At 67.8% G+C, this 22,333-nt stretch overlaps 2 protein-coding genes across 2 annotated transcripts; one reads left to right on the top strand and one right to left on the bottom strand.

Annotated features, from left to right (window-relative positions):
• Positions 1–3,041: 3,041 nt before the first annotated feature.
• PTBP1 (polypyrimidine tract binding protein 1) lies at positions 3,042–14,326 on the top strand. Its single transcript, XM_004448137.5, is given in 17 exon segments — positions 3,042–3,158; positions 5,959–5,989; positions 7,715–7,790; positions 8,174–8,346; positions 8,440–8,586; positions 8,653–8,823; positions 9,102–9,212; positions 9,283–9,457; positions 9,663–9,740; positions 10,411–10,483; positions 10,485–10,557; positions 11,899–11,932; positions 12,318–12,410; positions 12,486–12,535; positions 12,537–12,703; positions 12,780–12,857; positions 12,949–14,326. Coding segments are annotated over 17 exon segments (1,671 nt in total). The 5' UTR covers positions 3,042–3,150; the 3' UTR covers positions 13,082–14,326.
• Positions 14,327–14,548: 222 nt separating this feature from the next.
• PLPPR3 (phospholipid phosphatase related 3) lies at positions 14,549–21,923 on the bottom strand. Its single transcript, XM_058282234.1, is given in 10 exon segments — positions 14,549–15,058; positions 15,060–15,639; positions 15,641–15,804; positions 16,070–16,243; positions 16,386–16,443; positions 16,573–16,768; positions 16,837–16,978; positions 17,050–17,235; positions 21,454–21,554; positions 21,891–21,923. Coding segments are annotated over 9 exon segments (2,073 nt in total). The 5' UTR covers positions 21,529–21,554; positions 21,891–21,923; the 3' UTR covers positions 14,549–14,560.
• Between the last annotated feature and the right edge of the window lie 410 nt (positions 21,924–22,333).

Here is a 22,333-nt window from a genome sequence, read left to right as displayed (position 1 = left end):
CGGGCTGCCCCTATGTCCCTCAGGGCACCTCGGCCCGCGCTTCCGGCTGGCGGGTCACTGCCTCCGCGACCCCGAGTGCACGGGGACGGGTCTGCCGGGGACCCCGAGGAAGGCGAAGGAAGGGCTCGAGCACCTAGGCCCCGGGCCGTGCTGCGTTTGTTGAGCGACTCTACGACCCCACATTCGGCCCACAGGCTCGTTCCGCCGGCCAAACCTGCTGCTTTAAAAATAAGATGATTTTATTTTAAATGTTACGTGAAGAGCACAGGGGACTCCCCGTACCCCGCCCTTCCCTTTCCACTTTCTCTTGTTCTCCCCCGCCCTTTCTGTATTTAAGCAAGCTGTGGAGCTTACTTGGGGCCTCCCAGGACCGCCGCCCGGGGGGCGCTGCTGGGCCGCGGACGGGTGGGCCTGGGTCCTCCCTGAGACCCTGCGGCTGGGGGGTGAGACCCCCCCAGGGGGACAGCAGGGCCTCCAGGCGCCCGGGGGGACGGAGCCGGGAGCGGGGGCTGGGGGCAGTGGGGGGCAGCCGGGGACAGGCGGCTCTTCCGGAAGCTTCTGGGCTGGGGTCCGGCCGAGCCGGGGCCTGCAGGTCACCCTCAGATCGCACTTCTTAAGCGCCCACGGCAGCAGCTCGCGCCTGCGTCTCGGGGGCGGGGGGGGGGGGCCAACCCGGAGACGCCCCCACGGCCACGGCTGCACCGGGACCCCCGCCCTCCCTAGGTGCATGGAGCCGGAGCTTCTGGGTGGTTCTCCGCCCGGAGGAGCGGCGGCAGGGCCCAGCCTCCAAGGTTTGGCAGAGGGGTAAACCGAGGCACCGCCCTGCTCCCACCCCTCAGATTCTGAAAAAAGGAGGCCCCCAAACTGGCTCCCCCTGGCTCCCCCCGCCTCACTGGCTCCTCTGATAACTGCCTCCCCAGGCCTGGGTATCGTTTTCAAAGTGGTAACAGACAGACGTGGGTTTTCAAAACGATGAGCGGGTGAGTGCCCGCTCCCCTAAATCATTAATGAGGGGAGCAGCTGGCCGCCCGGGCTGGGGAGGATCGGAAAGACAAAGGAGGGGGCCGGCTCTGCCTGCCCAGGATCAGGTGCAGCCTGTCACCTGGGCGTCTCCCGCTCGGCAGGGGAGCAGTGGCCGGGCTTGGCCGCCACCCCCCATCCTCGCAGCCAGACCCCCGCACTGTCCCCCTCCTCGGCTCCCGCGGTGGTGGCCACGAGTGCAGATCCTGTCAGGGCAGGGGCTAGGCCCGTTTCCCTCACCACTGGACCCCCGTTTCCAGCAAGAGTAAGGGGCTTCCAGACGCCCCTGCCCGAGTCCCCTACCTAACGCTGTCCTGGCTTCAAGTTTAAACTCGACCTCAGTCAAGGGGTCAGGGAGCCTGCTGGGAGGAGAGCCTTGGTGTGACGGGGCTTCGGGCGCGCTCCCCGCCAGGCCGGGGCCCGTGGGGGCAGCAGCGGGGACGGGGCTTCGGCTCTGGGCGCGCGGGGAGCCCTGGGAGGGCTGCGCGCACACGTGGGCCTTAAGGCTCTGGGGGTCTGGCTGCGCTGGGTCTCACTGGCCGGGACGCTCGCCTGGCGGCCGACAGGCTCTCCTGGCAGTGGTCCTCTCCCGAGGAAAGCCCGTCCCTGACACGAGTCACCGAGACGGCAAAGAGGAGCCGCTGGCCCGTGTGGCACCCAAGCCGCGGCGGGGATGGGAGTCCCGGCCGGAGCAAATCCCTAGGAACGCGTCAGGGCTTACTGCCCGACATTCCTGATTAGCGTGTCGGTTCCAGTGGCTTTGGGAGAGAAGACGCCCTTGGCAGGCTGGCGCGGGCGCTAAGGCGCCCCGTGGAAATCGGCAGCCGCCCCTAATCCCGGCTGGAATCTTCTGGCACCCGACCGCGCCAGGGGTCCCGGGCTCCTGGCCCCCCGCCCAGGCCTCAGGCCCTGCTGGCCGGGTTTAGGGAAACCGGAGCTGTCCTCTCTCCTCCCGGGCGGGCTGGGGCCATCCAAAACGCCCCGTCCGAGTTCAGCACGCGCGTCCGGCGCGCCATCGTCTCGACGCCTTCCCCTGTTTACTGAGTGGCTGCCCTGGGTGGGCACTCTGCCAGGCCCCTGGCACGCACCGTCTTCTGGATGCTTCCTACGGCAGCTCTGCCAGGGGCTCCCTGGCTTAGGAGGTGCCGGGCCATCTGAGCCCCGCTGCGCACCCTGCCTGGCTCGGCCACCCCAAGCCCTCCGTCCGCCTGTCCGCTGGCCTCGGCTTCCCCGGGGCTCTCCGTCGCCTCTCCCTGGGGGAGCCCCTGCCTGCCACCCCAACCCTGTTGAGCTCTGCTCGGCCTCAGTGCTCTCAAGAACCACGTTCACACTGCTCGGCCGTGACGAAGGCCTGCGAGCACCTGATACTGCGCGGCCCCAGCCTCCGTTTCCCCATCTTCGGGGCAGCCCCGGTTTCAGTCTCCCCATCTCGGCTGCGTGGGAGGGGTCGGCGGACGCACAAAGGATTCGGGCGTGCTCCCTGATCACATCGCGGCCCTGGGTCCCGCCTGCGGCCTCCACCACCCCGAGCGCTGAACTAGGAGTAAAGACTCAGTTCGAATCTCGTTTTGGCTACGAGCCCACAAGCAAGATGGAGACCCATAGGTTTCCTGCCCGGCTCCAAGATGGCGGCGCCACTCCTTCGCCCTCACGCCCGAGGTGGACGGCCCCTGCCCGCATGCAACATGGCGGCAGCCTGGGGAAAGCACGCTTCCCGCAGCCCGACTCGCCACGTACCCATTCCCAAGATGGCTTCCCCAGTACAGCCTCACGCTCGCGAGCCACTCACAGGCTCAGGCGCGTCACGTGGCCCCACCTCGCCCCTCCTCCCCCGACTCCACAAGGCCGTTTCCGCCTTAAGCTCTGATGGACGGCCAGATTCCTCAATAGCCGCCGGTCTTGCCTCTTGGCCCCGCCCCCCTCGGACGGCCTCCGAGCCATTGGACGGTGCGGGCGAGGGCGGCGGGCTCTCCCCGCCCCCTCGCCGAGGCAGGAGCCAATGAGCAGAGCGCGCGGGGGACGTGTTCGGGCGTCTCCGCCATCTTGTGAGTCTATAACTCGGAGCCGTTGGGTCGGTTCCTGCTATTCCGGCGCCTCCACTCCGTCCCCTGCGGGTCTCCTCCGTGTGCAATGGACGGGTAAGTTGTGCTTCGCCTCGTCTTGCGCCGCCCCTTCCGCGCCCCCGCCTCGCCCTCGCCGCCGCCCGGCCCTTCCCGGGCCCTACGGCCCGCGCGTGCTCCCGCCCCAGCCCGAGACCAGCGGGGCCTCCGGGTCTCCGCGGCCGGCCTGCCCCCCGGCCTCGGCGCGCGGGAGGCGCCCCGGGAGGGGCGGAGCGGGGCCGGGGGCGCGAGGCGGCCCGCTCTCGTTGGCGGGGGGAGGCTCGGGAGCCCCGCCGCCGTCGCCCCTCCCCCGCATCCCGCTTCCGGCCTCCACGCGCCCCGGCCCGCGAGCGGCCCCACGCCCCTCCCCCTGGCCCTCCGCGCGCGCGGCTCAGCACGCCCCGTCCGGCCCCCGAGCGCGCCCCATGTGGCCCTTCCCGCTTCCCGTCCGGCCCCAGAAGGCGCGTGCGCGGCTCTTCCGCGCGCCCCTCGCCCCACTCCGGTGCGCGTGCGCGGCCCCTCGCGCACTTTGTCCGGCCCGTCTCATGCGCATGCGCGGTCTTCCGCGCGCCCGGTGTGGCCCTTCTCGCTTCCCGTGCGGCCCGTCCGCGCGCCCCTCGCCCGGCCCCCGGGGGCGCGCGCGCCTTTCCCGCCGCGGACTCTGCCCTCGCCCGCCCCCTCCCCCGCCCGCCTCGGGCCCGGGCGCGGCTCGGGAGACACCGCCCTCCTGCTCGCCAGGGCGCGGACCCCGCGCGGGCGCCATCCGCCCCCGCTTGGCCCTGCCGAGTTTCCGTCGAGTCCGCGTGGGCCGCCCGAGCCCTGCGTGGGGTGGATTTCCCCCGGAGCCCCCGCCCGCTGCCGGCGCTGGGCTCGCCTCCGCTGCGTGTCCGCAAGGAGCGGGGGGCAGCCCGGCGCCGCGGCCCCGGCCGCTCCTTTGTTCCCGCCTTCCGCGGGCGAGTGGGAAGGTGGGGCCGGCCGGGGCGCGCTGCGGGCGCCGACCCGGCTTCCGATCTCCTGCACGACGCGGGGTCCTAAGCCGGCCGCGCTGGCGCAGATGTCTCCTTGTCACCCCGCGGAGAGGCTTGTGTTTCCGCAAAGCCAGACCGCGTGGGAGGGAGCGGTCCGGTGCGGGGCGACCCCTGTGGACGCGGCCCTTCCTCGGCGAGGGAGCGATGGGAGACTCGGAGCTTTCTCTAGGCCCGGACCGGTGCTTGGGGCTGAATCGGGGCTGTTGTGTGCGTGAAATCTTCCCTTTCAGGAAAGGAAAGAGGGTGAGGTCTGCAGGCTGCTGCGTAAAACAGTTTGCTTTTTTTGAGTTCGTAGATACAGCTGTAGTTTTTGAGGGGTCTGTAGGCAAAAGGAATCACGGAAACCTGAAACTTAGGGGGAAGCCACGAGCAGCATCGGGCTTCAGTGAAGGTGGAATTAGCTCTGAAGTTTTTAGAGCTTTATTTTGGGCGTTAATTCTTAAAGTCATGGGAGGAACTTTACAAAGGTTTTCCGGTTTTTGTGGCTGGCTATAGGTTTATTTTATTGTGCGGCAGGGGGGAGTGCAGAGTTAAGAAAATGCAACTTTGAAGATTTCAAGGGCAGCACGGTTATCAAACACTTCTAATCTCCGGTGTTGAACTATCTGTTTTCCCCTGGGGCCTCGGGGGGAGGAGGAAGTGCCGGAGGCTCACGTGCCCGCGGAATTCAGACGATAGGTCCGGGCCCCACTGATGTGGTCGTGAGGAAGGACGCCTCGTGGCTGTTTTCCTCCAGCTCTAGAGCAGGTTCTGAGGGAACACGAGGCCGACTGCTGTCCCCTGCAGCTCGGGCACCCCAGACCATCGTGGGCAAAACTTCGTGTCTCTGGTTTTGGTGGTCCCTTCCTTTGGAGCTTCGAGGAAACCTCCAGAAAGGCTCGTTCCATAAAGCGCTTCCTGTGCCGAGGCCCTCCCGGGGAGCAGGAAGCAGGGAGTTGCTCTGGGCAAGCCAGCCCTGGGGCGGGGGATGTTTTTCATTCTTATGTTTTTTTTTTGGGGGGGGGGGGGAGGGGAGCTTTTTGGGCTGGTGAGTTTTTAGTTTGTTTGTTTCTCCACTAGAAATCATTTCGTAAGCTTTCTACTAGGGTAGAGAAGTGAGGGCCTGATAGCGGGGCTGAGGTGGTTGGGGTGAGCAGGTGAGCTTGTCCACCAGAAAAGGGTTTTCCGTGGGCATCAACCTGCCCTGAGGGGTCCAGGAGCCGGGGAGCACGGTAGATGAGCCTGCAAGCCAGGGTCCCTGGCACCCTGCGGGCGGGCGCTGCCAGACTCAGTTCTTTCCTGAGTTGCTTAGGACCTTGGCAGGGACTTGTGTTAGCCCCGCAGAGGCTCTCGAGACAACCGGGAGCGTGTCGGGGGCCTGCCGAGCTCCTGCCGCCGTCTTTCCTCTGCTAAGTCTTCGAGAGGAGGAGGAAGTCAGGCACGTGGGCGGAGGGCGACCCCACTGCCACGACCTCCTTGCTGGGCTTGGGCCTGGGAGGGCTGCCTGGCCATGTGGATAGTTGCCCCAAGTGTCTTAGCAGGCCTTGGACTTGAACTGAAGCCACCCTCCCAGAGGCGGGGCCCGGGGTCCTGGTGGGAGGGACCGGCTGAAGGACAGTGGTGGTGCCTAGACAAGCTGGGTCCAGGGGACGATGGGTCGCGCCCCACCCCACCTGTCCGCCTGGAGGAGAGCTGAGAGTCTGGGGCCGCGCGTGGGGGGGTGCCGTGGGCGGCCCTCACTCCTGCGCCCTGGAGGCTGGGGGCTGTGCTGGGCCTCAGCGGCCCCACCTTGCTAGCACCTTGCTAACATCGTCTTCTTTCTTTCTCTACAGCATTGTCCCAGATATAGCAGTTGGTACAAAGGTAGGCGTCTCCGCTGCGTCCTGCCTCCCGCTGTCCTGGATCCCACGCCGACCCTGCGGGGCCAGGCGGCCCTCGCCTCGCTGGAGAGCGCGGGAACGCAGCTGGCGTTGGGGGCAGTCGGGGTTGGGGGCTGCCAGTGGAGCTGGAGCTTCTTGTGTCAAGCCCTGGGCCAGCTTTAAGCACGTGCTTTCGGGCCCGCGAGCCTTTTCTACCCGAGTTCTCTTCTCCTTGCCCTTAAGTTCGAGCCAGGGAGCACCTGCCTGTCGCAGGCGGCGCGCTGTGTGCTTGGTTTGTCGAGATCAGGTAGTCGCGGGGCTGAGGACGTCTGTCAAGGGGCTTTGGTTTCCCTTGCTCTCGGCAGGAGCGAGGCGGCCTGGCTGTGGAGGCGAGGTGCTTGGGGCTGCGGGGGCTTCTCTGGGTGGTGGTTTGACTCTGAGGTGATTTTTACCGTGGCAGGTAAAGGGAAGGAAGGGTGTGCTGTGCGTGCAGCCACGCTGCGAGAGGGACCCTCACGGGGCCCTGAAGAGGCGCCAGGCTTTGGGCCTGTGTGCTTCAGCCACGGCCAGGGACCATCCTCGGCCTGCCCTAGCGGCACGGAGGGCCTGGGGGCTCTGTCCACGGGGGTGTCCCCTAGAGCTGGCTGCAGCCAGGCAGTTGTCCAGGCTCTCCAGTGGGTGGGTACACGGGAGGGAGCCTGCAGCGTCTCGGTTGTCCTGGCGTCTGGTGCCTCCCTGGGCGCTGCCCTGAGTGTGGAGGGCATGGGGAGACTCCACCCAGGGCCCTTGCAAAAGGCGGGAAGGCGGAGGCTGCCTGCTCCCTGCATGTGGGGGTCGGGGGCCGGGCTCTCAGCTGCCCCCCAGCTGCGGTCACGCCGGCTCTTTGCCATGGGAACGGCGACTCGAGTTTCAGGCAGGCGGCCGGGGCGGGCTGGGGCGCCCTCTTGAGGCTCTGCTGCCCTGACTCCCGGGGCCCTTTCTCTCCTGGGCGGCCTGGGGCCTCCTGGTGCTCCAGGAAGGGAGCCTGGCGAGCCAGGGGACGGCTGGGGCCCCGGCTGGGCTGCTCTGTCACAGGTTGTGGTGCTGGGACGCAGTCTTGGTTTCCAGCAAAGTTTTATTTATTGTCACTGCGGGCGCTGGCTGTGGCTCTGGAGTCCTGTCACCCATGTGTGCCCTCCAGGCCAGCCTTGGTGCTGACGCCACTGTGTCGGGATGGTCTCCTGGCACCTGCAGCGTGGGCTCCCACGTCGGGTGGAGCCTCTGGGCTGGGGTGTTGGTGGTCTAAGCTGTGGTCTGGAGGTCCCAGGCGTGGCGCGGGGGGGTCCTCCGGCACCCGCTCTCTGGTTGGCAGTGCTGCCTGCAGGTGCCCTGGGATTGGGGGCCACCCAGGTGGTGCTGGGAAGCTGTTGCTGTCCCGCTGTGCCCACGTGGAGGGAGGATGCCCGTCAGGGAGGGGCTCTGCGGTGTCTCTCGGGTCCCTCGTGGGGGGTCTGTAGGTGGGTCCTGGGGTCAGTGTTGGCCTGGGCAGAGCCCGGCCGCCTTGGTGCTGGGTGCGCCACTGCTGCGTGGAGCCCGGTCCTCTGGGGCCCCGAGGCGCTGCTGGGCGGGCTGGGGTTTGGGTACTCTCGGGGGCGCAGCCACGTGCTCTCTGCCTAGGATGGGCTCCAGGAGGGGCTGGGGATCCCCCCTCAGCTTGGGACAGGGACGAGCGCGCGCTTTTCTCTTGCAGCGGGGATCTGACGAGCTCTTCTCTGCCTGCGTCACTAACGGACCTTTTATCATGAGCAGCAGCTCGGCCTCCGCAGGTACCTGTGCGTCTGCGCTGGGGCGGCGGGTGGGGCGTCCCCCTCGGAGCGCGAGGGTCCTGAGCTCTGCCTTCAAGCCACGGGCCTGCGGCTCACCGTGGGTTTAGTTTAGCTCCGCTCTGCAGAGGGAGCTCCTTCTCGGGGACCGGGGGGAGCCCGGGGCCTCGCCTGTGGGAGCCGTACTCAGCGCTTCGCCCCCTCCCTCAGTTCTTGGCGCATTTTGACGGCCAAGCTTGACCCTCGTGTCTGGGTGGCTTCACGACTTGGGGTCACCCACCAGCTGCTTGGCTCGTCTGCGGGACCGCAAAGCGGGGTCCTGCTTCCAGGCTCCCGGGCGCGGCTGCGGCTCTGCACGCCACGACGCCCCCTGCGCCCTCTTTCAGCCAACGGGAACGACAGCAAGAAGTTCAAAGGGGACAGCAGGAGCGCGGGCGTGCCCTCCAGGGTGATCCACGTGCGGAAGCTCCCGGGCGACGTCACCGAGGGCGAGGTCATCTCCCTGGGGCTGCCTTTCGGGAAGGTCACCAACCTGCTGATGCTGAAAGGGAAGAACCAGGTAGGGCCCGGCAGGGCGGGGGCGCAGGGCACAGGGCGCGGGGCACGGGGCACCCGCACGGGCCGGGCGCCTGCTCACAGCCGCCCTCGCCAGGCCTTCATCGAGATGAACACGGAGGAGGCCGCCAACACGCTGGTCAACTACTACACCTCGGTGACGCCCGTGCTGCGCGGCCAGCCCGTCTACATCCAGTTCTCCAACCACAAGGAGCTCAAGACGGACAGCTCGCCCAACCAGGCGGTGGGTGCTGCGGCGGGCGGGGCCGCGGGCCGCGGGGGCCGGGGGCTCACGCGCGTGTCTCCGCAGCGGGCCCAGGCGGCCCTGCAGGCTGTCAACTCCGTGCAGTCGGGGAACCTGGCGCTGGCCGCCTCGACCGCCGCCGTGGACGCGGGGATGGCCATGGCTGGACAGAGCCCCGTGTTGCGCATCATCGTGGAGAACCTCTTCTACCCCGTGACGCTGGACGTGCTGCACCAGGTGGGGCGTCGCCCGCGGCGGCCTCGCTTGTCTTGGGAGGACTTGCTCCACGGGGAGCCCCCACCCTGCCGGGACCGCCGCAGACCCTTGGGGGAGCTGGCCATGCTCGCCAGCCCGCTGGGGGCAGCCTGCCGGGGGCCTGGGCCGCCTCTCTCCCCCTGCAGGGGCAGAGCGTGTCCTCGGCTGCCTGGGGCCTGTCCAAGGACGCCCCCCGCCCAGTTCTGCGCGTGGGGTCGGGGGTCCCTGGCGGACCTGACGGCCTCCTTCGCCCTCTGCAGATTTTCTCCAAGTTCGGCACAGTCCTGAAGATCATCACCTTCACCAAGAACAACCAGTTCCAGGCGCTGCTGCAGTACGCGGACCCCGTGAGCGCGCAGCACGCCAAGCTGGTGGGTGCCCCCTCCCCCCGCCCCGCGCCCCGGGGCCCCCCGCTGGCCCTCACGGTCTCGCCCCTCGCAGTCGCTGGACGGGCAGAACATCTACAACGCCTGCTGCACGCTGCGCATTGACTTCTCCAAGCTCACCAGCCTTAACGTCAAGTACAACAACGACAAGAGCCGGGACTACACACGCCCCGACCTGCCCTCCGGGGACAGCCAGCCCTCGCTGGACCAGACCATGGCCGCCGCCTTCGGTAAGCGCGCAGGCAGCATGGCGCGTGCGTCGGGGACGGTGGGGCCGGAACCGGTGGGGAGGCGGCCGTCCAGGGGTCAGCGCCACGCCAGCCCTCCCGCCACGCCCACACGGCCCCAGCCAGGTGCACAGACCACGCAGCAGCCCTCCCCCGGCCGCCGTCCCGCGAGGTGTGGCGCAGCGATGGGCGTCTCGTTTGTTCCTAGGTGCACCTGGCATAATCTCAGCCTCCCCGTACGCAGGAGCTGGCTTCCCTCCCACCTTTGCCCTTCCTCAAGCTGCAGGTACTCACACAGCCGCCCCGTGACGTCCGCTCGTGCATGCCCACCCCCTCCCCAGCGGGAGCTTGCTCACTGGCCGCTGAGGCGGGCTGGCCGGCTCGTGGCTCTGAGCACAGGTACCGGGCGCCGCCTCCCTGGGTGAGGGCACCCGCGAGCGAGCGGAGGCCGAGCGGCGTAGCGGGCAGGAGGGCCGCAGCGGTCCCGAGGCTCGGGGGCGCGGCCGGCCGACGCACAGCGCCTTGGTTTGGTTCCTTTCAAGCACCCGGGGGAGCGTGCCAGCGGGCGTGAAGGAGGCGTGGCGCTCCCAGTAGGTTGGTTGGTGGCTGGTAAGCGAGCGCCGCGGGCGGCAGCATGGGCCGGCAGGCACAGGGCCGTGCCGAGCCGGCTGTGTGGCGTGTCCTTGGCTTCTTGTCGTCTTTGAGCCAGGTCCTCCGGGGTAGGGCGGCCTTGCCCTAGGCCTGGAGCCAGGGCCCCCGGGACTGCAGAGTCGCAGTGACTTGCTGCATGGAGGCGCCACCGACTGCTTGTGGCGGAGCCGTGTGCGCAGAGGCGCAGGCTTGTGCTGTTGGAGCGCATGTGGATGAGCGGCCGCCGGGCAGGGCCCGCGGCGTGTGCATGAGGGGGCAGCCTCCCGCGTGCCGTAGCTGCTCACGCCGCAGCCCTTCCTTTCCAGGCCTCTCTGTGCCCAACGTCCACGGAGCGCTGGCCCCTCTGGCCCTCCCCTCGGCGGCGGCGGCGGCAGCAGCAGGGCCGGATCGCCATCCCCGGCCTGGCGGGGGCGGGGAATTCGGTCCTGCTGGTCAGCAACCTGCACCCTGAGGTAGGTGGCTCGCTGGGGTCGTGTGGGAGCACAGGCGGGGCCTGCCCAGCGCCCCTTCGCGAGTAGCAGCCCAGGACCCGCCTCCCCCGGCTGCCGGCGCTGGTGGCTGCTTCTCTCCCGAGGCTGCGCTGCGTTCCTTAGCGTCTGAACGCAGGGGTTCGAGTCCACAGTGCATAGGGTTGAGGTTTTGTTTTTGTTTTTGTTTTTGTTTTTTTTTCTTGCTACGAGAAGGCAGCCTAGAAAGACTTGGGGCCCGGCCGGGTGCTGTGTGGGGATGTCCTCCCTCTGGGGTGTGGGTGGTGCCCGGGAAGCAAGGTCTTTGCTTGAGAAATGAGACAACAGGGCGAGCATCTCCTCGGCACTGCAGACTTGTGTCTGTCTGTCCGCTCCTCTCACTCCTGCGGGCGTGGGACAGGGTGATCCTGACTGGCACGGCCCAGTCCTCTCCGGAGGCGGGAGTCCTCACGGCTCCGGGGCACCAGCCACGCTCGCTGCCTCCTGGTAGCTGCCACCGCCCAGCTCGTCCCCGAGTTGGAGGGCGCGGGGCGCAGCTGTGAACTAACCTGGAGCTTTAGCTCATTGCTCGCGTGGCCGTTGTTTTTAAGAGACTTAACTGCGTCAGGCGGGAGGAGACAACGCTTCTGTGGAGCGGCAGTTACGCCGAGTGCCTATAGGGGAGGAAACCCTGAGCGGAGGTGAAACTGGGGGCGTCCGAGCAGAGCGTGGCCTCTCCCCGGGCTCGGGCCTCCCTGGGGCCCTCAAGCAGGCCCGGTCCTGCCGCCTCGTCCACCAGGCCTGGCAGGGCCTTGGTTCTGGGCAGGGAACGTTTTTGGGGTGTGCAGTTTGGCTCTTCTGGAAAGCCCTTCCGCGCCGGTGTTGTCTCCTGCCGCCTGAGCTGATGAAGGCGTCCTCTCACTGTGTGTCCGGTGCGGTGTGGTGTGTGTGCGAGTCTTGACTGATGGGACACTACATTATTTTCTTACGTATTTACTGACCTGTGTTTTTTTGCTACTTTTTTTTCTTTTCTCCCCTTCCCCTTTCCCAATTTTTTTTCTTGCCCTGATCCGGAATTTCTTTGCCAACTGACTGCACGGTACTTCTGCTTCCTGTTGTTGCTTGAAACAAAACAAAAACATAAAAAAATAAAAAAACAAAACTCCCCTCTCAAACCCTGCTCTCCGGAAACCAACCTGCCCTTGAATATTAACCACCTTGACAACTTCGTCACGTCAACCACTGTCGCCGCCTGCGGGGCTGCCTCCTCGTGGTGGACGACTCAACCTGCCCCTGACTCTCCCTCTTCCCTGTCCCTCCGCTGCCTTGCTCTGCTGTCCTCTAAAGAGAGTCACACCCCAAAGCCTCTTTATTCTTTTCGGTATGTTATTCACACTTTATTACCTTGTTTTCGTTTAGTTGAGATTATTTTTTACACCCTAAACGTACTATGAGTTTTGCAGTTTGGGCCTCTGCCTCACTCCGTGGTTTGCTTCCGGTGTGCGTACTTTACTCTGGTTCCGTAGAGACGCATGGTTTAGTGCCTGCATGCTTCTCGGAGAGTAACTGCTGGGAGCACGCCCAAGTGGTCGTCGGCACTTGGCCGCCCTGCGGCGTGTCCCCGTTTGCTAAACGTAACTTCTGTGAGCGCCTCGGGACTGCTAGCCGCAGCCCCGGGCAGAGAGCCAACCCGGGGGCAGGGGCGGGGTGGGGGCGGGGCCGGGGCGCAGCAGGCGGGCGGCTCAGCCCTCGCCCGCTCCCGGCAGGCGTCTACGGCGACGTGCAGCGGGTGAAGGTGTTGTTCAACAAGAAGGAGAATGCCCTGGTGCAGATGGCAGACGGCAGCCAGGCGCAGCTGGGTAAGGGGCCCGGGCCGCGGGCGGGCGGGCAGGCGGGCAGTGCCGCGCATCCGGTGACCGTGCCTCCCCGCCCAGCCATGAGCCACCTCAATGGGCACAAGCTGCATGGGAAGCCGCTGCGCATCCACGCTGTCCAAGCACCAGAGCGTGCAGCTGCCCCGCGAGGGCCAGGAGGACCAGGGGCTCACCAAGGACTACGGCAGCTCGCCCCTGCACCGCTTCAAGAAGCCGGGCTCCAAGAACTTCCAGAACATCTTCCCGCCCTCCGCCACCCTGCACCTCTCCAACGTGCCGTAGGTCCCGGGCGCATGGGGCCGGGGGCGCCGGGGCCCTCCCGCAGGGCCGCGGCTCACGACCCCTTCCCCACAGGCCTTCGGTGTCTGAGGAGGACCTCAAGATGCTCTTCTCCAGCAACGGGGGCATCGTCAAGGGCTTCAAGTTCTTCCAGTGAGTGTGGGGACAGGGATGGGGGGCCGGGCTTCCCGGGCAGGGGCGGGGCCTCCCGGGCAGGGGCGGGGCCTGAGGTCCTGTCCCGCAGGAAGGACCGCAAGATGGCGCTGATCCAGATGGGCTCGGTGGAGGAGGCCATCCAGGCGCTCATCGACCTGCACAACCACGACCTGGGCGAGAGCCACCACCTGCGCGTCTCCTTCTCCAAGTCCACCATCTAGGCGGCGCCCGCGCCCCGGCCGCAGCTTCCATCATTCCAGAGAAAAGCCACTTTAAAAAGCAGCTGAAGTGACCTTAAAAGACCAGAGAGTTTTATTTTTTTAAAAAGAAATCAGTTTACCTGTTTTTTAAAAATTAAGTCTAACTCGCCTTGCTAGCCTTGTGGTGGCGGGTGGCCCTCGGCTCCTGGGGACTGGCAGGGTCCCGGCCTGGTCCCGGCCTTGCCAGGCCTCAGCGACGCCTTCTGCAGCCGGGGCTCGGGGCCCGGGGGTGCCCCGCACCGCGAGGCGGCTTCTCGTGCCTTAAACTAGGACACCTGCCCGTGCGCAGGGGCCTCCTCGCGGCCGCACGTCTTTGGGAGCCCGGGGCAGGGCTGCAGCCTCCGGTGCGCTCGGGCCGGGCGGAGAGCAGTGGGCCTGGGCCCCAGGCGGCCGGCGCCCCAATCAAGTGACCGTGATTCTCCTGCCTGGCGCCCCGGCCAGCAAGGGGCCCCTGCAGACACGTGCCTAGCAATATTCACAGTTGACCAAATATCCTAGTCTTTCTCCATTTATATGCAAAAGGATAGTTTTAAGGTACCTTTTTATAGCGGATGCTAAGTGGTGTAAGTGTGACCAGGGCCTCCGCAGGCCCCTCCTATACTGTCCTGATGACTCTCCTGTGATTACGTGACGTCCTAGAGCAGGAAGCTCCCGAGAGCAGCCTGGGGCTCGGCCGGCCGGCATCGGGGCGCAGGCCCCCACCCTGTCTGCCTAGAATGTGGCGCGCTTAGATCTTTTTCAGGGTTTTCCTTCCTGCAAACTGTGGACCAAAGTTCTGCTTCTGCTTTTGCTGTTTGTCCGCTGCCAGCACTGGGACCCAGGCCAGCCCCCAGGTCGTGACCGCACCTCGCCCAGCGGTGGGCGTGGGATTGGGGCAGACCCCCGCAGCTGTGGCTCCCCGTGGCACGGGGCGGTCCCTGCGTTGGCGTAGCGTGGACAAGGGTGTAAATATTTATGACTTTTTGTACCTGTTGTAAGAGGAGGGGCGCGGCGCGTTTTTTATGGGGACACAGATGTATATTTTGATACCAGCGACCACAGGTTCAGTATTGTACGCGTGAGCCACGCCCGTCCCAGGCGGCTCGTGGCGCAGGATGGACAGCGGTTCTGCAAGCTCGGCCTGCCTCTCTGTGCCTCTGCCGCCCCCGCCGTGGCAGGCAGCCTGGCGCCCGTACTGGGACTCGGAATAAACTTCTCTGTATCCTGCCTCTGCCTCGTGCTGCTCAGCCCCCTCCCCACCGCGGGCCTTGGGATGGGGTCTTGGGGGGGGGGGGTCCCAGGGATGGTGGGGTGTGCAGGGACCACGATGGCCCGTCGCTATAGGAGCACCTCCCCAACAGCCATGCCCCAGGGGACAGCCCGCCCGTGGGTGGGCCAAGGGGTCTCCCAGCGCGTCCAGCCAAGACCACACGAGCAGTGAAGGGGCCTTTTATTGCGCACTCACTCCTGGAACCTGCGTGCCCCCGGCGCCCTGCGGTAGGCGCCCTCTGCCTCCGCCTCCCCCGGCTCGCCCAGTGCCAGGCCCCCCACCTTGCGCCGCAGCGTTGACTCGCGGCTGGGGGGCGCCAGCGCCGGTAGCCCCTCGCCTGTGGCCAGGTTGACGGTGGCCACGGCCCCGAAGCGCGGCTCGTCCTGGTCCCCGTCGCTGATGGACGAGCCTGGGGACGCGCCGGGCGCCCGGGAGCAGCCGCGGAAGGCACGGGCCAGGTCGCCCAGCTCGTGGTCGCCATCGGCGCCCCTGGCTTCGCCGCCCGCCGCCTTCCACTCCCAGGGCCCGTTGCCGGCCGACAGGTGCACCACGGGGTGGTGGGGGGCGTGCGCGTCGACGGTGACGATGCTGGCCGAGTCGCGGTCCGACGGAGACCGGTACTGCGACGAGTCGGAGCTGGCGCTGGACGACGAGGCGGTCTCGGCGCCCCTGGCGCCCGCCGCGGGCCCCGCCCGGCGCCTTGGACATGGCGATGACCTGCAGCAGCCGCGGGGCGTTGGCCGCGCCTGCCGCGCCCTTCTCGGCCATGGCCAGCCACTTGGCGCGCACGGCCGCGCCGCTCTTGGGCGACAGGCCGGCCAGCCCCGGGGCGCCCTCCTCGGGGATGTGCACGAGCGGCGGCGGGAGCACGACCCGCGGCCCGCAGCCCGGGCGCGCCTGCACCGCGGGGTAGAGCGGGGCGGGCGCGGGGCCCTCGCCGCCCTCCTCCTCGTCCTCCTCGGCCATGGGCTCGGCCGCGCGCAGGGCCCTGGGGCTGGCCTCGCCGCGCGCGCCCCCCGCCGCGCCCTCCAGCGTGCGCTGCTTCCACTCACTGACCAGCTGGCGCGAGCGCGACGCGTCCAGCGGCACGTGGATGGTCATGTGGCGGCGCGCGGGGTCGTCGAGCGAGGGCGCGCTGGCGCGCGGCAGCGTGTTGCTGAAGGTCACCATGTCACGGCCCAGCGGACTGCGCGGCGCCAGCAGGTCGGCGTCCACGCTCGCGCGCTTCAGGCCGCCCAGCGCCGCCTTGTCCCGCGCCGCGGGCCGCGGCCCCCTCCAGGCGCCCGGGCGGGCCCAGCTCGTCGGTGCTCACCGCCTTGTTCCGGTACACCGAGTCGTGGCCCCGCTGCGTGAGCGCGCGCAGCGCGTCCTGGCCCGGCGCCGCTGCGCGCCTCTCTGCGCGCGGGGCCTGGAAGTTGCCCACGGCGTGGCAGGCCTGCGGGAGGCGGGTCTGAGGGGGGCGGCCTGCGGGAGGCGGGTCTGAGAGGGCAGGGGGTCTGGGGGGAGGCACCTTTTCCCCATGGGGTCAAGTTCTGGCCTCGAGGGGACCCCACACCCCAGGTCGGGGCAGCCTGAGCCCGGAGGTCCTGGGAGCCCGACTCCCACTGGACAGCCCTGCGGGGCGCACAAGCCCCGACCCCCGTGACGCTCAGTGGCCCCGTGGACACGGCTGCTGGCGCGCGCCTGGCCGCGGCGCTCACCAGGTAGGCGGCGATGCCCGCGCCGATGAGGAAGCCGGCGTAGACGTCCACGGGGTGGCTGCGGTACTGCGTGATCTGCGTGAGGCCGCAGACGCCCGCGGCGATGGCGAAGGCGAACACCAGGAGCGGCTTGAGCAGCTTGGTGGCGTCGGAGACGACCGCGTTGAAGTACATCTGCGGGGGCGGGGCATCAGGGGGGACTGGGGGCGCGGGGGGAGGGGGCTGGGGGGGCGCGGGGGGAGGGCAGGGGGAGGCAGTAGGGCTGACGGGGGGGGGCTCGGGGGGCTGGGGCAGGGGGCTTGGCGCAGGGGCTCACCGACACGTAGACGGCGGCGAAGGCGGAGAGCGTGGCGTGCTGCGACGGGAAGGTCTTCCTGGAAGAGGCGCGGCTGTCAGCGCCCCGGGCAGGGGGTCGGGGTGCGTGGGCCCGGGGCTGGCCCCCCTCCCCGCGCGGCCTCCGTCCTGGGAACGAGCCTGGACCCAGGGGCGGGGGTGCGGCTCACCGCGCCGACAGGATGGCGTGGGCGTCGCGGCCCGCGCAGATGTCCTGCGTGACGTAGGGGCTGCTCTCGCAGGGCGCGCCCAGCAGCGTGTAGTTGGGTTTGCAGACGGTGAGGAAGAAGGGCGCGTGGTAGCCCGTGGCCAGCTGGATGACGTCCGTCACCAGGGCCGTGGCGCACAGGCCGAACACGTGGACGCCTGAGGGGGGGGGGCGCGGGTCAGGCCGCGCCGGGCAGGCCCCGCCGCCCGCGGCCCCCGGGACTCACCCACGAAGCGCACCGTGCGCCGCAGGAAGCTGTTGAAGTTGCAGCCGCCGGCGTTGATGCTGCCCTCGGGCACGCCCGGGCCCCCGCCGCGGCCCCACAGCCGGGACTGCAGGCAGTACAGGACGCCCTCGCCGACCATGATCTGCGACAGGGGCGCGCTCAGCCGGGCGGCGCGGCGGCCAGACCCCCCCCCCTGCGCGGGCAGGCACTCACCGAGGCGGCAGGCGCGGCGAAGGCCAGGCTGAGCAGCATCAGCAGCGGGATGAGCTCCTCGTGCGTCTCCACGTAGGGCATGGACAGCGTGCGGTCGTAGCACTGGAAGCCCACTTTGGCCGGCTTGAAGAGGTCGGTCAGCTCCAGGAAGTAGAGGGACACGATGGAGGACGCCACGATGGGCAGCTGGGGGGGCGGGGCGCTCCTGCGGTCGCTGGGCCTGTCCGTGAGCTCAGGCCAGACCCCCACCCCACCCGGGCTTGGTGGCGTGCCCATCGGCTCAGTCACGGCTGGGGGTTCTCCCACCCCCCGTCTAGAAAGACACAGCCTCAGCCTTCTCCATCCACACACTCCACCCACTCATCCTCCACCTCTTCTTCCTTCCATAACTCACTCCACCCAAGCTCCATCCAGTCTCAATCCTCCCATCCATCCATCCATCCAAACTCCATCCATCCTCCCATCTGTCCATCTATCCATCCTCCATCTGTCCTTCATCCATCCTCCATTCATCCAAACTCCATCCATCCATCATTCATCCATTCCATCCATCCTTCCTCCATCCATCCATCTTCTCATCTGTCCTTCATCCATTCTTCCTTCCATCCATTCAATCCAAATTCCATCCATCATCCATCCATCCTCCCATCCATCCATTCTCCGACCATCCTTCCAACCAGCCACCCAACATCTCTCCACTCGCCTCTCCCACCATTCGCCACCTCTCCCTCCCTCCGTCCATCCAGCCCACCCACCTATGCTCCCACCCACTCATCTATGCAAGTTACCCATAGACACAGCAGCTCAGCCCTCTCCACCCACCATCCAACACCCATCCAAACTACTCGACCCGTCCATCCTCCGTTCATCCAAACTCCATCATCCATCCACCCTCCCAACCTTCCATCCTCCATCCAAACTCCATCCATCCTCCATCCGTCCCTCCAACCAGCCACCCATCATCTCTCCACTCGCCTCTCCCACCATTCACCACCTCTCCCTCCCTCTGTCCAGCCACCCACCTACTCTCCCACCCATCTCATTCACTCATTCATTCACGTGTTCATCCACTCCACCCCACCTTGCCTTCCTGGGCATCCTAGAAGCAGCGAACGCCCTCCTGCCTCTGAGCCCACCCTTGGCCTCCACTGGGCTCCCCGGCCTGCTCAGGAGCCCCCACCCCGAGCGCCCATCTCTCCCTCGTGCAGCTTCATTTTCCCTGCACTCCAAGCCACGACACGCTGATGTACCACGCGGCCCTGGGAACAGCATCTGGCCTACGGGATTCCAGGAGGGCAGACCAAGGAGTCATGCGTTCATCATTCATTCATTCATCCGCTTGCGCCAACAGCTCTCGAGCAGATTCGGGCGGAATATTCCGCGGGAGGCAAACCCGGGCGCAAGCGCATGCCCTTCCGGGCAGGGGGTCTCAATCTCGACACCCAGAGGGGCCGGGCAGCAGCCTCCTGCAGGATCAGAGGGCCCCAGAGACCCGAGGGGGCCAAGCTCCAGGGGCAGGGGGGGGCTAAGACACCCCAGCCCCGTGGGGCAGGGGCTCAGGTGGAGGCAGGAGTGGGCTGGGGCGCCCGGAGAGGAAGACGCCGTCACAGAGCATCCCCGGGCAAAGTCGGGATGGCAGGAGCCGGGCTCACGGCCAAGGAGCATTTATTGAGCACCTGCTGCATACAGGCCCTGGGACCAAAGGTCGTTGGGCCAAGGGTGAGCAGCCCTGCCAGTGCCTCGGTTTCCTCACTGTGAGATGGGAATGACAACAGTAGCTTTGCGCTTGGCTTCGCCGCAAGGACTGGCCAAGTTTGCGTTTTGGATGCTCAGACTGGTGCCCCCCGTCGTGTCTCGCCTTTATGAGTGTGAGCTGGAGTGGGCGGCCTTAAAAACAGCGGTTCCCCCTTTCAAGTTCTCAGTCGGTGTCCCCAAGGACCTTCTTTCTTTCTAGAAAAAGATTTATTTCTCCCCACCCCTTCGTTGTTTGCATTCACTGTGTCTGTTTGTTGTGAGTTGATCTTCTTTTTAGGAGGCACTGGGAAACAAATCTGGGACCTCCCATGTGGGAGGGAGGTGCCTAACGCCTTGAGCCACCTCTGCGGCCTGCCTTGCTGTGTCTCTCATTATGTTTTCCTCCTTGTGTCTCTTGCTGCATCATCTTGTCGGGTCAGCTCGCCATGCCTGCCCGTTTTGTCAGCTCCCTGTCTTGCTCATCTTTAGGAGGCACCAGGAAACGAACCTGAGGCAGACCCTGTGGTTGGCGGGAGCTCAATCACTTGAGCCACCTCCGCTTCCCCCCAGTGACTTTCCAAGTCTCGGGCTGCGCCCGTGACCCTGGTGAGCGCCGAGCCTTTGAACCAGGGGAGCTGCGCAGGGCAAGGGGCAGGCGGGGCCGGACTCGGGCCACGGCCAGGGGGAGGGGCTGCAGGGCACCGGAGGCCAACGGCGAGCTTCAGAGGGGAGGGTGGGCGGGACCTGGGGGTGCTAACGTGACCACACCACGAGGCGCCACGCTCACCGCTGCCAGCGGCAGCAATTCCGGTCGTGGCGTGTGCCGCCATCGCCACCGTTTCCAGGCGTTTCCGTCCCCCCCAAACAGAAGCCCCATCCCCGTGAGCGGAACGCCCCGTCTCCTCCCGGAGCCCCGGGGCCGCTTCCTGCTCTAGAACCCGCCGTCCCAGCGGCTCGGCCCGCGCGTGCCCTCCCCTGCTTCTCCCGCTCAACGTGGCGTCTGCAGGGTGCTTGCGTGTGGGCGCGTGGATCGGGCACCCATTCCCTTTCCGGGCACCACGGAGTGGACCCGTTCCGGAGGGACACCTGGGGGGCTGCCCCCTTTTTGCCGTGCAGGTACAGCTCCCTGCTCGAGCGCTGCTTCCAGTTCTTCGGGCTCTATGCGTACCCAGGGTGCACCAGGCCCCTCGGCCCTCTCCGCCCTGCTGTTGAGCCCAGCACCTGACCGGGGACACGGCACGTGGCGGGTGGACAGCGGAGGGCAGGGCGGCGCGGGGAGCAGTGGATGGCGGCGGCGGGGCGAGGCTCAGCCCGTGCGCCCGGCGGGGCCCCGGCAGACGCCACAGACCCTGGAGGGTCCCCGTCCCCACTTGCCAGGGCTCCCGGAGACCCCTGGCCGGAAAGCAGGGACACGGGCACGGAGCAGACCCGAGGGGACTCGGTGACCGTGACACAGTGAAGGCCCCGCCAGCGCGCTGCGTCAAAGAACGTAACTCACCCCCGTGGACGCGGGGCGCGCAACGTGAAGCCGAGCTACGGCTGCTCACCCGACACCCGGACCGCGGCCGATGTCCCAGGCAGACGCCGCGGGGGAAGCGGGCGCGCGAGGGCGAGAGAGGTGCAGTGGCGCCAGGAGGGGACTCGCGGCCTTTTCCTGCACCCTGGGACCCCTCTTCCGGGGAGACATCCCCCAGCTCGCTCGTGCGGAAGGGCTCTCATTACAGGGACGTCTGCGCCGGCAGAGGGGTCCCCGGCCCGTGGAGTACTACGCAGCAGGACAAGGGCCAGGCGCGGCCCCCGGGACACGAAGCAAGACCCCCGACCGTGGCCAAGCACAGAGACATACATTTACAGTTTCTAGAAGGAATGGGGAGTGCCAGGGGCAGCGCGGCGCCGGCCCTGGTGGGAACCTGGGAAGGCACGCCCTTTTCTAAGGCAAAGTCAAGCGCAATTTTGAAAATTAAGGACTTTTCTGCAGAGGGAGGCGGGCGCCGCGGCCACACCCCTGTTAGCGTCTGGGGGCCCCTGCCCGGGGGTGAGGGGCTCTGCCGGGCCCCCCGCGGTGGCGTGGCTTTTCTGGTACATTAGGCAGGGGGGTCCTTGACTGTGGAAGACGAAGGAAGGGCCCGCGGGACAGGCTGTGCCCACCACCATCCTCGGCGCACGGGCAGCTTTTTTTGTGTGTTTAAAAATATTTTATAAATATTAATTCCTCTGAACGTCACCTCTAGAAACGCGGAGGTTGAGCTCAGAGAGGTGAAGGGGCACGCGCAGGGCCACGGCACGCAGAGGGGGGATCTGAACTCTGACCTTCGGGTTTCAAAGCCCCTGGCAGGAGGAAACCTGCCCCATCCCGGGGGTCCCAGGCCCTGTCCTTGCCCTCGAGCTCCCAGCCCAGCTCCTCAGGGTGGCTTCCTTACCTGGCCGCCTGTGGGGGGCCCCTGCTACCTGCATTTGTCCAGCCTCCTACAGCTTAAGCACGACCCGCTTCTGGGCCTTTGGAACTCCTACTCGACCTGCAGAGCCCAACTCCTGTGGCCCCCTCTTCCTGCCCAGGCTCTGACCATAGGAGGCGGGTGCAGCTGGGCTGGGCCCTGTTCCCGGCGTAGAGGCCCCCGAGCACCAGGACCTGACTGCGGCCTCCGCCCCCTGCCCACGCCCCCCACTCACCTCCACGAAGTAGAAGCAGGGCAGGAGCGTGGAGCTGTCCTTCGGGTTTTTATTCTTTTCCTTGGGCGGCATCATGGTGCTGGCGGCGCGGCAGGCCGTGGCTGCAGGGGGACAAAGCCGCGCCGGGGGTGGTCTGGGGGTCGTAGACCCAGCCCCGCGGGCCCGGGGACGGCGCCGGCGTGAGGTGGGGAAAAGGGGTGGGGGCAGCTGCGCCAGAGCGGCCCGGGGAAACTGAGGCCGGGGGGAGGGCGTCCTGCCCCGCCGCCTCCCCCTAGCGCACCGCGGCCTTTCCAAATAACGCGTCTCCCGGGCGCCAGGCGCGGGATGGGGGGCCGGGCGGGGGAGCCCCGCAGAGCAGGGGATGGTGGCGCGCGCGGCCGGAGGGCGGGGGTCGGGCCCCGCGGCCCCGCAGCCCCGCGGCCCCGCAGCCGGCTCACCTGGCGCGGCGGAGCTGGGCGGGCGGCGCGGGGCGGGGGCTGCGGCGCGACGAGCACAAAGCGCGCCCCTCCCCCGCGGGGGCGGGCGGAGGGAGGGGGAGGGGAGGGGCTGGGCGCGGCCCGGGGACCCCCGCGCGCGCGAGGGGCGGGGGCCCTTTGTCTCGGCGCCTCGGGGGCGCCGCGTCGTCTCTGCGCTGCGCCGCCCGCGCCCCGCGCGCCCTGTCCCCGGCCCTCGGCTTCCGGGGAGCAGGGGGCTGGGGTCCCCTCCCTCGGGCCCTCGCGGGTCTCTGGAGGCGGCGGTGGTGGAGGGGGCCGTGCTCTGCGGGCTCCCGCCCGGCCTCGCGCTCGCCCCGCGTCCCCGCCCGCGCCCCGCCCCCGCCCGGCGCGTTGCCATGGCGCGCTCAGCCGCGGAGACAAAGCGGCGGCGGGCGGGGGGCGCGGGG

This window comes from Dasypus novemcinctus, chromosome 19 (genome assembly GCF_030445035.2).
Source record: "Dasypus novemcinctus isolate mDasNov1 chromosome 19, mDasNov1.1.hap2, whole genome shotgun sequence".
Taxonomy (NCBI): domain Eukaryota; kingdom Metazoa; phylum Chordata; class Mammalia; order Cingulata; family Dasypodidae; genus Dasypus; species Dasypus novemcinctus.
Note: the sequence above shows the minus strand (reverse complement) of the source record. Positions and strands in the feature narration are given on the sequence as shown.